At 37.0% G+C, this 13,507-nt stretch overlaps 1 protein-coding gene across 1 annotated transcript in view; it reads left to right on the forward strand.

Annotated features, from left to right (window-relative positions):
- Positions 1 to 13,507, forward strand: part of Atad2b (ATPase family AAA domain containing 2B) — a 134,845-nt gene that overhangs the window by 17,184 nt on the left and 104,154 nt on the right. The window contains exons 2-6 of the mRNA XM_050141885.1: positions 4,544 to 4,695; positions 6,875 to 6,924; positions 7,304 to 7,457; positions 11,957 to 12,059; positions 13,077 to 13,185. Coding sequence (XP_049997842.1) covers positions 4,544 to 4,695; positions 6,875 to 6,924; positions 7,304 to 7,457; positions 11,957 to 12,059; positions 13,077 to 13,185 — 568 coding nt within the window. The remainder of the gene's footprint in view (positions 1 to 4,543; positions 4,696 to 6,874; positions 6,925 to 7,303; positions 7,458 to 11,956; positions 12,060 to 13,076; positions 13,186 to 13,507) is intronic.

Consider the following 13,507-nt stretch of genomic DNA (forward strand, 5'->3'; position numbering starts at 1 on the left):
GGGAGAATTCATTTCTCCCTCCCCTCCCCTCCCCCCCCCTCCCCTTTTCTTCCTTTCTTTCTTTCTTTCTTTCTTTCTTCCTTCCTTCCTTCCTTCCTTCCTTCCTTCCTTCCTTTTTTATTTTTTATTTTTTAAAGATATTTCTTTCCTTTTTAGTTTGCTTTTGAGGCAACATTTTGCCACTTAGCGCTGGCTGGCCTGGAACTCACTATGTAGACCAGGTTAGCCTTAAACTCAGAGATCTGCCTTCTGCTTTCCCAGTGATAGGGTTAAAGGCATTCACTATCATTACTGGCTCCTAAGTGTTTTTATGTTTTCTTTCTTTTGGTAATTTATTAACCAGATAATATTGGACTAGTTAGTTAAGTTATCTCTAAACCTTAGTATTTACTCTGCTGAGGGATGGGGCTAGAGAAAGCAAGAGCCTAGGGAACTGTGCAATTTAAAAATAACATTCTCTTTTGAGACAATGTCTCACATTGCAGTCTAGACTAGCTTTGAATTTGTGATTTTCCTGTTGCTGGGATTTAAGGCATGTGTTACTATGCCTGGCTCCTCTGTTTGAGTTTGTAATTACTTTTCTTTTTATGCCGTCTGCATTAGTACTTGTGTTCTTAAAAAATAGTTCATAAAGCAATAGATGGAGACCACTACAGAAAACCACAACCAATTGAAATGTACAGTTATGGAACCCAGTCCCAATGGATACTTCTAGAAAATACTCTTCCAGAAAATACTCCTGCACCTAAGGCTCAGGGAACATTGTAGAATAGAGGCTACAGGTTGCTGTGACATCGTGTCTTCTAGTGTCAGAAGTTATTACCATAAAGTCTCACCAGATGACTGCCCAAACATGAACTGAATAAGGATGACACCACTGGATATACAAAACTGGGCTGGGACAAACCAAAGAAGCCTCAAGCCTTCACAAGGAACTGTACACAATGGAGGAAAGCTGGAAGCCAGAGGGGCGGTCTTCCCTAGGGAAGGGCATACTAATTGCTTGTCCAATGTCAAATGTCAGCCCTGAAAACAATACAAGTAACATTATAGGGACTGAGTAGATTAGTAGTATTTAGGACTATATTTTATATATATACATACATACATATACATTATGTATTCAATAACGACTAATGAAAAAAGAGGCCATGAATGTTAAGAAAAGCAGGGAGGAGTATATGGGATGGTTTGGAGCAAGAACAGGGTGAGAAGAAATGTTGAAAAAGAACTTACATTTCTTTTTAAAAGGAAAAGTTCGTGGCATCCAAGCAGGTGGCACACACAGTGAATCCAGCCCTGGATGGTTTGGCAGCCAGATCTTTGTGATTTTGAAGCTGGCTTGGTTCTAGGGAATTTTTTTCTATTAAATGGTTGTCTTTAGGATGTATATGGACACCTTTAATCATGTGTTTTTAGTAAATTTCTTCTTCTTCTTCTTCTTCTTCTTCTTCTTCTTCTTCTCCTCCTCCTCCTCCTCCTCCTCCTCCTCCTCCTCCTCCTCCTCCTCTTTTTCTTCTTCTTCACTAAGCACTACCACTGAGCTTCATTCTTAGCTCCTAGTAACTACATTTTCTCTAGTATATTACAGTTATCCTTCTTTGGAAAAACATAAAGATGTATATTTATGAACTGGATAATTTTTGTGCATTTTTTAAATGTATAGCATAAAAGGAAATGATTATATTTTCCTAAGGGATTGTAATTTCCTTGTTACAGGCTGCCCTTTAAGCAGCTTCCTACCTCAGTTTCCTGTGCCTCCATAAAAATATTCTTAAATATTTTTATATTAGGCATATTATTGCTGTTATATATGCTTTTGAAATACTTATCTAGAATGACATGATATCTTTTCCATGTTTTGTGGTGCTGCAGATCAAACCCAGGGCCATTTTTGTTGTTTAGACTGGATCTCACTTAGCAGTGGAGGCTAACTTTGAACTCCTCCTGGCTCCACCTTCCAAATGCTGGGAGTGAAGGTGTGTGTATAGCTGCTATTGCTCTTCCTGCTTTTTTTGAAAAACAAAACAAAACATATATATGTTACATATGTGTGTGTGGGGGCTTGGACTGAACTCTTGAAATCCTTCTGTTTGAGTTTCCTAGGTTTTGGGATTACAAGTAATGAGGCACCATGCCTGGTTAAATAAATGTATTGATAATAATGGAAGCCAGATTTAGAAATGTAGAAGAGTAAAAGACAGAATTAAGATGTGGATAGGAATTAGGAGTGTTGGGATAAGCCCATGTCTTTTTATTATTTATATACTGCTTTAGAAATAGATATGTATATATTTGTGTTTGATGTTTGTGGTTCTTTTTTCTGAGAGGGCTCACTAGCAGTGAAATAACAGCAAGTGCACTTATTACCTAGTTCTTGGTTTCTTTTTTTTATTTTCCTAAGTAAATACTTATTTATTTTATTATTATTATTATTATTTATTTATTAAAGATTTCTGTCTCCTCCCCGTCACCACCTCCCATTTCCCTCCTCCTCCCCCTAGTTCTTGGTTTCTTGTTTGTTTGTTTGTTTGTTTGTTTGTTTTCGAGACAGGGTTTCTCTGTGGCTTTGGAGCCTGTCCTGGAACTAGCTCTGTAGACCAGGCTGGTCTCGAGCTCACAGAGATCCACCTGCCTCTGCCTCCCGAGTGCTGGGATTAAAGGCGTGCGCCACCACCTCCCGGCTAGTTTTTGGTTTCTAAATACCATCTTTTACCAAAAGGAACCAGGGTTCCGTACAGAAATGATTATAAATCCAGAAAGGGAAAGTAAAAAATAAATCCTGATAATTCTATAAAAAGTATTCATAATGATTGGGTGTGTCAAAAGATACAGGAATCACTTTTTAAGGGTTCCCATTAGCCAAATGTTACATAATTTAAGCAACAAAATAAGAGTAAAGTGTTATGATTTGCAGTATAGAGAATCTATGAGTCTATACTTGATAGGAATGAGTAAATTAGTGGGAAAGGTAGACATTTTCTCTCTCTCTTTTTTTTTAAAGATTTATTTATTAATTATATATACAGAGTTTTCCTTGCATGTATGCTGCAGGCCAGAAGAAGGCACCAGATCTCATTACAGATGGTTGTGAGCCACCATATGGTTGCTGGGAATTGAACTCAGGACCTCTGGAAGAACAGTCAGTGCTTTTTAACCTCTGAGCCATCTCTCCAGCCCCTAGACATTTTCTCTTAAGGCAGACTGCCAACTAAAAATGTAGAAAGACTGACAAAGGGAGGCACTGTTAGACCAGATGGTAATGGAACACACCTTTAATCCCAGCACTCAGGAGCAGAGGCAGGCAGATCTGTTTGAGGCCAGTCTGGTCTACAGAGTGAGCTCCAGGATAGCCAAGGCTGTACAGAGAAACTCTGTCTAAATAATAATAATAATAATAATAATAATAATAATAATCATCCACTGTATAGTGAGGTTTTGGAGGATGTTTGCTTCGGATTCAGGATATTGTTGTTAAGTTTTCAGATGATTATGTAGTAAAAGAGATACAGAAAATCTCAGACACCAGCTTGCCCTGGTGATTATGGTCAAGTGATTGGGGAAGGAGAATGTAGTGTGTCCATAAAATTCCTTCTCAAATGTGTTGCCTGACTCATATTGATTATGAGGAGAATAACCTAGACCCAGACTGAAGGGCCGGCTTACCAATGAAAGGTGTTATCTGCTCTTCCCTTGTCCTCTCCATCTCCACACCTCCCCTTTATTTCTTGTGGTTTTTGGAGATAGGGTCTTGCTGTCCTTTAGTTCTAGAACTCAACTGCTGTTTTCATATTTGAGTTAATCCTTTTGCTTCAGCCTTGGAGGTAGGATTATAGGTTTCTCTGTGTAGTCCTGGCTGTCCTGGAATTATCTGTTGACCAGGCTGGCCTCATCAGAGAGATGAGCCTGCCTCTGCCTCACCTTTGGATTAAAGGTGTGTACCACCATGCCCTGTTAAACTCTGTATTCTTTTTTTAAAAAGATTTTATTTATTTATTATTTCTCCAGATCTCATAATAGATGGTTGTGTGCCATCATGTGGTTATTGGGAATTGAACTCAGGACCTCTGGAAGAACAGCCAATGTTCTTAACCTCTGAGCCTTCCCTCCAGCCCAAACTCTGTATTCTTTTAGTCAAGATTGTTAAAGAGAATTAAAGACAGGCTTTGCCGCAAAGTGAAAGAAGAGGAGATCTGATGTGCAGTGTGCTCCTGGATAGGATCTTGAACTAAAAGAGGTGTTGTGGAGTAACTTGGTATAATTTGAATGGATTGGCTGTGTTATGATTCCTAAAAGGGAAGGTTCCATGGTATTAAAGTGTCCTTGCTTTAGGATTTGTGTTCTGGAGTACTTAGGCATGTCTGAGGGATGTCACAGAAATAATTGCACACTCCAAGCAGTCATAAACTTTTTTTTTTTTAATTTTTACCATTGTTACCAGTCTGGTTAAAATTCTCTCCATATAAATTAAAACAAAAAAACACTCTCCAAGAATATTAACCTTGGTAGGAATAATAAATACATTTTTATTGCTGCCTTTCAGAAAACTGAAGTTGATGGTAGCTTAAGTGATAGCCACGTATCCCCTCCAGCCAAACGCACTTTGAAACAGCCGGATTCTGTTTGCAAAGACAAATCAAAATCGCGAAGTACTGGTCAGCGAGAGGAATGGAATATACCAACTGGTCAGGCCAGGTGAGAAGGGAGAATTCATTTCTCCCTCCCCTCCCCTCCCCTCCCCTCCCCTTTTCTTTCTTTCTTTCTTTCTTTCTATTTGTTGTGATTCAGAGCTGATATTGGTGTTAATTTTCTTTAAAACAAGTTTCTTTTAAATACTCATTTATAATTGATATCAAACTTTTAATTTTTTTTCAGTATTCATTTATTATGCATACAATGTTCTGTCTGCATTTTAAGCCTTTGAGCCAGAAGAGGGCTCCGGATCTTATTACAGATGTTTGTGAGCTATGATGTGGATGCTGGGAATTGAACTCAGGACCTCTAAAAGAGCAGTTAGTGTTCTTAATCTCTTGGCCATCTCTCCAGCTCCCAAATATTAGACTTATTTTAAACTTTCAGTAATTTTATTTTTCCAAATATCTAAAATGTATTTATTTTATAGAGACATGTATAGCAGGTACCAGAAACTATTATTATGAAAAGGATGGGGATTTTGATGGGTCTTGAATGTACATGTATATTTATGATTCTTAGTTTCTTTTTAGTCCTATTTTAAACATTTGTTTAATTTATGCATATATGTATGTGCACAAGTGCACTATAGTGGGCATGTGGAGCTTAAAGGGCAACCTGCAGGAATCTGTTCTCTTCATCCCTCATGTAGATCTTGGGGATCAAACTTAGGTTGTTAGGCTTGATGGCAAGGATTTTTATGCATGAAGCCATCTCACTGGCTTGATTATTTATTTATTTACCTCACCTCTTTATGACAGAGTTTCTCTTTGTAAAAGTCCTAGCTGTCTTGGAACTCACTCTGTAGACCAGGCTAGTCTTGAGCTCACAAAGCTCTGATAAAGCAGGCACCACCACCACCTGTCTTATTATTTATTGTTGATACAGAGTCTCATATATCCTTGGCTATCCTAGAACTTGTTATGTCTCGAGACTGCCCTTGAACTCTGGATCTTCCTGCTTCTTGTAACTCTCAGAAGCTGGTCCCAAAAGTGTACTACTATGCCCAGCTCTTCTTTATAAAGAGAAGTGATGCCAGTGATTATTACTTTCAGGCTCTTGCATTGCTTGAAATTTTTGTTTTCCTTTTGCTTCCACTTCCTGGTGATGTTGTGGTTCTTGGGTTTTGGGTGGGGGTGAGTGTTATGCAATGCTAAGAATCGAATACATCCCCAGCCCTTTTTCTTAAAAGCAGATTTTTCGTTAACAACAAAGTAAGATCAGAGTAAGCCCTGTCTCCTTTAGAGGAGAACTGAACCTCACTGCTTTTACCCTTTTTTTAAGGGGGGGGGGATGATTTTAGAATTGCCTCTTGGTTGTGAATAATTTATAAAGTTGTAAAATTTTAATCATTTGTAGTTACATTCATCCAAAATTTATTTGGCATCAAGACCTGTGAATAAACTGATAATTTGCAAATAAACTGAGTTAGTGTTATGTTGGGGCCAAAGCCAAAGTATACTTATGAGGTAATCAAAGTGATTCTTTTGCGGTTCTAAGTTGAGTTTGAGAATGATTTTGAAGCATTCTAGAAAAGCATTGTGCAACAACAACATGTTAGAGTACTTGTACTACATCCGTGGCTTTATATGCACATCCATATGCCTGGAGTATCATGTATATGGGGTACAAAGGTGCCAAACAAGAAATCTTACTTTGTATTAAGACAGACTTTTTGTTCGTTTTCCAGAGAGAAGAGGGAATAGATCTTTGTGTATGCGTGTGTGGGTGTGCTTTAAAAATAGATTAAATATGCATCATAGTTTGAAAAAAATTAAATGTTTTTGATATCTAAGTATGTTTTTCATCTCTTACAGTTTGTTTGAATATACTTGTCATAGCTAGGAATTTATTTTCTCAATGAAGACTATAGTTGTCTGTTGCCATGACTCCTTATGGTCTTGATTAAATTTATGCTGCTTAACCTTAATCTTTTAATAGGATTTGAATTGGTACAGTTGACAACAAAGTTAATCCAGTTTATAATTTGGTATTAAAGTTTTTCTTGAAATAATGAAATGTCTCTTAGCTAGTATATATATTAATTGATGTTACCAAAGCAAAAAATGTTGTTTTGTGAAATATAATAAATTATCATTTTCAAGATGAATAATTACAGCATTATTCATTTCTTGCTTATATAAACAAATATATTTGCATATTAAATATGTTTGTATTGTAGGTTAACTTCTCAGCCTGGTGCTACATTACCAAACGGACATAGTAGCTTGTGTGAGTATCCTGCTGGGAAATTGGCTAATAATGAAATTCTTTCAGTAGTGTTAGGTTAAGCATGAAAGTGGACAAAAGTATAACTATTTACTTTTGTTTTGATTAGTTTTTTTTTTTTTTGTAATGGGGATTGAACTGAGGTCATTCTGTATGGCCCAGAAGTTTTCTACTTAGAGTGGCTTAATAATATATCTAGCTTGGAAATGACTGTCTTTCATTCATAGCAAAAAAAATTAAAATTGAGAATTTTGATTGTTTAATATTAAAGCCAATTAAGAGGTTATGTTCAGTTTTTGTAGCCTTTTAATTTTTTTTTATTTTTTCCTATTTTCTGTTCTTCTGTACTGTGCACTTTGAAATGAAAATGTCTCTCTTGCAGCCCTTAGAAGCCATCCCCTTCGAGGGGAAAAGAAAGGAGATGGTGACCTTTCATGTATAAATGGTGACATGGAAGTCAGAAAAAGTTGTCGGTCCAGGAAAAACAGATTTGAAAGTGTGAATCAGAGTTTATTATTTGATCAACTAGTAAATAGGTACGACTGTTTATGTATTAAACAACTTCACTTAATTGTTTGATTTTTAAGCTATTTTTTGTGTACATGTGTTGTGTATGTGTGCACATTTATTTGAATGTGTGTGGGGAGGTGTGTGTGCCAGTGGAGGTCAGAGGTTGATATAGAGTGTTTTCCTCTACACATTAATTTTTGAGATAGGGTCTCTAACTGAACCTGGAGCAAACCGAACGGCTACATTGGCTGGTTGTTGGCTCCAGGTAATCTCCCTTTGTTCACCTCCCTGCTCACACATGTCCACGTTTCCTGCCCGTTTTTTAATATGGGTACAGTTCTCATTTTACATGATCTCAAGTCTACATGTTGTTTAGCAGTATTGAGCATCTCCCTAGATCCTGCTTTTTTGAGGGGGTGGGAATGAGGCTCAAGGTCTTTCCATGTAGTGAAACATTTACCTCAATTTTCTGTTTGCTGAATTCACAGCCATGTGCCACCATATCTTTTAAAACCATTTCCATTAACTAGTTTTGTCTGACTGTTGGATTTAATATAATTTTATGAATCTTTCTGAGACAAGGTTTCTCTGTGTAGCAGGTCTCTCTGCTATTAAAGGGGTATGCCATCTCCACTTGGCTGTGATAAAATTTTATCCGTTATTCTTTGGTTAATGAAAAGTAGTTATATTTGATTGCAACTGTTATAGTTCTTTAATATTTACTTATTTAAATATTATCATTATTTTTGTTTTTCTTTCTTTCTTCTTTTTTTGAGACAGGTTTCCCTGTGTAGCCCTGGCTGTCCTGGAACTCACTCTGTAGACCAGGCTGGCCTTGAAGTCAGAGATATGCCTGCCCCTGCCTCAGGAGTGCTGGGATTAAAGATGTGTGCTACCATGCTGGGCTTTCAAGCAATATTAAGTTCTATTATTGATATCTAGTAAATGATAACTTTTCTATCATTTGGTAGAATGGTAAATTGGTGTTGAGCCTGCATCTATGTGAATGAGGCACCAAGCCTCGCTAACCACACCCGTGGAACGATTTTCATTAGACATTGTGCACTGCTTTAGTTTCTTGTCTGCTACTATCACAGAACGTCATTTTTCTAGATGAAGACTAGAAATTTAATTTATAATTGAATATTATTTCATTATGTATGTGGACTGCAGTCTTGTTATCCCGTCCTCAGTTGTTGAAGGGCATGTAGGTCGTTTACATTTCCTTGCTGTTGTGAATTGAGCAGCAATGAACATGGCTGAGCAAGTGTGTGTGGAGTAGGATGCCAGGGCCTTTGGGCATATGCCAAGGAGTATATTGTTGGGTCATATGATAGGTTTATTTTTAGATTTTTTGATAATTCTCCACAGTGATATCTTGAATTGCTATACCAGTTTTCAATCCCACCAGTAATGAGTGAGGGTTCTCTTTTTTTCATACCCCTTCAGCATTTGTTATTGGTTGTTTTGTTGGTCTTTACCATTCTGACTGGAGTCAGGTGAAATCACAAAGTTGTTTTGATTTTTGTATTTTCCTACTTGCTAAGAACAATGAACTTTTTTTTTTTTTGAGACAGGAGCTCTCTGTGTAGCCTATCTTAGTACTTGCTATGTATCTGTCTGTCTATCTTACCTATCTATATCTATCTTATCTACCTACCTACTTACCTACCTACCTACTAATTACCATTTATTATTTTATGTGTACCAGTGTCTTGCCTGAATGTAAATGCTCTGTATGTGTGTCCAGTGCCTCTGGAGGCCAGAGTAGCGGCTGGATCTCCTAGGATTAGAGTTAAGGCTAATTGTATGCCACCATGTGAGTGGTAGGAATCAAATCTGGGTCCCCCTGGAAAATTAGTGTTCTTAACTGCTGAGCCATCTCTTGAGCTTCTTTCATCACCTTTTAATGCCCTGTCCCTTCTTGCATTGGAGATTAAGTTCTCAGTACTAGAACATTGAAATATAGTCAAGAAATAGAAAATCTTCCTTGGCTTTACAGTATCTTACAATGAACTAGAGAGAGGGGTTAATGCCAATTTGCGTCTAAGTTATTATTAGTTAGTGCCATAGAGCAGGATCTAGTCACATGTTAAATGTTCTAGGAGTGTTTGTTAGAAGCATAAAACAGCCAGATGTGGTGTTGCAGGAGGCTTAGTCAAGATCTCAAAGCACATGCCTTTAATCCTAGGACCCTGGAGGCAGAGGCAGGTGGATGGATCTCTGAGTTGAAGGTCAGCCTGGTCTACAAAGTATGTACCAGGACAGCAAAGACTGTTATACAGAGAAACTCTGTCTTGAAAAACAAAACCCACTATCACCACCAACAAAATTACAAGAAGATCTCAAGATCAAGGCTAGTTTGGACTACAAAGCAAAGTCTAGGCAACTCTGGCCTATGTTGTAAAACCTGCCTAAGAAAACTTCATAAAGAAAAAAAAACCTAAAAGCTTCTAAGATATTATTCTGGTTTTTTTTTTTAGATATCAGTGCTTTACTTTAATTTAAAAATATGTGTTCAGTGGACGGTGGTGGCTCACACCTTTAATCCCAGCACTCGGGAGGCAGAAGCAGGGAGATCTTTGTATTTTGAGTCCAGTCTGGTCTACAAAGCGAGTTCCAGTACAGGCTCTAAAAAGCTACAGAAAAAGCCTGTCTTGAAAAACCAAAACCATTTAAAGAAATATCTGTTCCCCCATCTTGACTATCCCTTTCCCTCAAGTTCTCCAACCCCCTCCCCCATGCTCCTAATTTTCTCAGGAGATCTTGTCTATTTCCCTTTCCCAGGTGGATCTATATGTGTTTTTCTTAGGGGTCAAGGGTCCTTGTTGCTTAGCTTCTCTGGGGTCGTAGACTATAGGCTCATTATCCTTGCTTTATAGCTAGTATCCTCTTATGAGTGAATATGTACCATCCTCATTTTTCTGGGTCTAGGTTACCTCACTCAGGATTTTTTTTGTTCTATCCATTTGCATGCAAATTTCAGGATGTTATTATTTTTTTACTGCCGAGTAATACTCTAATGTGTAAATGTACCACATTTTCTTATACATTTTTTGGATGAGGGGCATCTAGGTTGTTTCCAGGTTCTGACTATTACAAATAATGCTACATAGAGAAAGTGGAGAAATCTCACACTAGCTACTTAACAGCACACCGGAACACTAGAACAAAAAGAAACAGACTCATCTAGGAGTAGATAACAGGAAATAATCAAATTGAGGACTGAAATCAATAAAATAGAAACAAAGAAAACAATATAAATAATCAGTGAAACAAAGAGCTGGTTCTTTGAGAAAATCAACAAGATAGACAAATCCTTATCCAAACTAATCAAAAGGCAGGGAGAGAATTAACAAAATTATAAAATTAACAAAATTATAAATGAAAAGGGGGGACATAACAACAGATAAGGAGGAAATCCAGAGAATTATTAGGTTATGCTATAAGAATCTGTACACCATGAAATTGGAAAATTAAAAGAAACAGAATTTTCTGGATAAGTACCCCATACCAAAATTAAATCATATCCTTGTTTCTGTTTTTTTTTTTTTGTTAACAACATTATATTAAAAGATTCACTTTTTTCCCCACTCAGTACCATGAATCTATTTGTTGTTTACTATAATATTATGGTGGTGTTTTCTTAATTTCTTTTTCATTTTATGAGTTCTAGTATGAAAGTATCAGATCCCCTGGAACTGTAGTCACAGATAGTTGTGGTGCTGGGAACTGAACCCAGGTTCTCTGAAAGAGCAGCCAGTGCTCTTTACCACTGAGCAATCTCTCCAGCCCCTTCCTTTCTTCCTTTTTTGCAACAGGTCTCACTGTGTAGACCTGGTTGGCCTGAAACATATTATTTAGATAAGACTGGTCTTGAATTTAGTCATCCATTTGTCTCTGCCTTTTAAATTAAATTAATTATTTTTATTAATTAAATAATTATTTTATACATTAAGAATATTAAGACTTTTGAAGTTTTAATAAACAAAGGTATTTATTTTGAGCCTTATAAATGAAAGTTTAATAGTTTAAGAGTTTAATAAATACATAAAAGTTTAAGATATTTTTTCACTTTTTTTAAAAAATGAAAGTATTTTTTAAAAGATTTATTGTTATTTATTTATTATGTATACAGTGTTCAGCCTGCACATCAGAAAAGGGCACCAGATTTTATTATAGATGGTTATGAGCTACAATGTGGCTGCTGAGAATTGAACTCAGGACCTTTGGAAGACTATCCAATGCTCTTAACTGCTGAGCCATCTTTCTAGTCCTAAAACTTTTTTATTTTTATGTGTGTTGTGTTTGTATGTATGTATACAATACCAGTCAAGATCAGAAGAGGGCTTTGGATCACTTGGGGCTAGAGTTACACATGTTTGTGAGCTACCAGATATGGGGGTTGAAAATTGTCCTCAATAGAACACTTCTACCTTTAATACAGTTTATTGAGCCCTTTAAAGTGTCTGATATGATATATGTGCCCATAATTGTCTAAACTCTCTTTATTATATGATTTTAGTACTGCTGAAGCTGTATTACAAGAAATGGATAATATTAATATTCGGCGAAATCGTCGATCCGGAGAAGTAGAAAGGCTTCGAATGTGGACAGACACAGAATTTGTAAGTTCATTAGTATACATAACCTTTGCAAGTATTTTGTTTCCTCTTGTAGTTGTCTTTTTGGTTTTTATTCACACATATGTGTAGGTCTGCATGAGTGGGTCCTTTGGTGCTGGAGTCACCATTATGAATCCCCTGAAGTGAGTGCTGAGAAGCCAACTTGTGCTCTCTGGAGAAGAGTAACTGCTCTTAACTGCTAAGCCATCTCTACAGCCCCCAAAGTAGTTTTCTTTATACTTGCAAAGACTTAGGAGCCCAGCTGTAGGCCTCCCCTCCTCCCTTCTCCTCTCCCATATCCTCCCTTTCTCTCCCCCCCCCCTTCTCTTTTCTCCTTTTCTCCTGGTACGTAGCCAAAGATGACCTTGAACTTCTGATCTCTTGCTGCCTGGCCTGTGCTGTCACGCCTGGTTTATGGAGTGCTGAAGATGGAACACAGGGCATTGTGCATGTGGGGCAAGCACTTTACCAACTGAGCTACTTTCCCAGCCCAACACCAGAGTTAAAAAAGATTTATTTTATGTGCATTGGTGTTTTGCCTGCATGTATGTGTATGTGAGGGTGTCAGATCTCTCAGGCTTGTTGGGGATTTTACTGCTTTTTCTCTGCTGGCTTTTGCTGCTCCTGCTACTCCCTCTTCAAATTCCTCACCCCAACTTCCTTTTCTTCTCCCCCATTTTCTTCTTCTCTGTTTATTTTTTCTTCTCCCTTTTATAAAAAAAAATAGAGAAAAAGAAAAAGCCCCAATGCATGGGGTTGAATCTGAGGCCGTGTATATATTTAACAACTCTATGAACTAAGTCATATCCTGACCCCTATTGTTTCTCCTTTTTCTTTATACTTTCTTTATACTTTCTATTCTCTTTATACTTGTTGAATTTAGGTAGCTTTTTTTTCCCATGAATTTGTGACTCATAAGTAGATGCTCAGTAAATTGTATTGAACAGATTAATTTATTGAGTGCTATTTATAACAGAATGAATGCTAGGTTAATATTTGACAAATTTCTTTATTTCAAAGGAAAATATGGATATGTATTCAAGAGTAAAAAGGCGAAGAAAATCACTGAGAAGAAATAGTTATGGGATACAGAATCATCATGAAGTTTCTACTGAGGGCGAGGAAGAAGGTCTGTAAAGCACCTTAATGGAAAAACTAGAAAACTGTGGGGAGGGAAGACTAGATTGTTATTTTTGTCTTTAGGTGTATATTGTATGATTTGAGGTAATTTGAACTCATCTGGCATCTATATTTTCATTTTTCTTCAGTTGGCAAAATGAAGTGGCTTTTGGTAGTTCTTAAGTTTTCTAGTGTGCAAAGCCTTTGGCTATAGGCTAGTCTGCCCAGTAGATTAGCCCTTTTGTTTTGCTGAAGGTACCCTCTAACTAAAATACTCTATTATCCATTCCCTCAAGTCTTTTCTTATTTGGATTTCAAATTTTGTTATAGAC

Source organism: Alexandromys fortis, unplaced genomic scaffold, assembly GCF_014885135.2.
Source record: "Alexandromys fortis isolate MF-2015 unplaced genomic scaffold, M_Fortis_MF-2015_v1.1 scaffold_30, whole genome shotgun sequence".
Classification (NCBI taxonomy): Eukaryota; Metazoa; Chordata; class Mammalia; order Rodentia; family Cricetidae; genus Alexandromys; species Alexandromys fortis.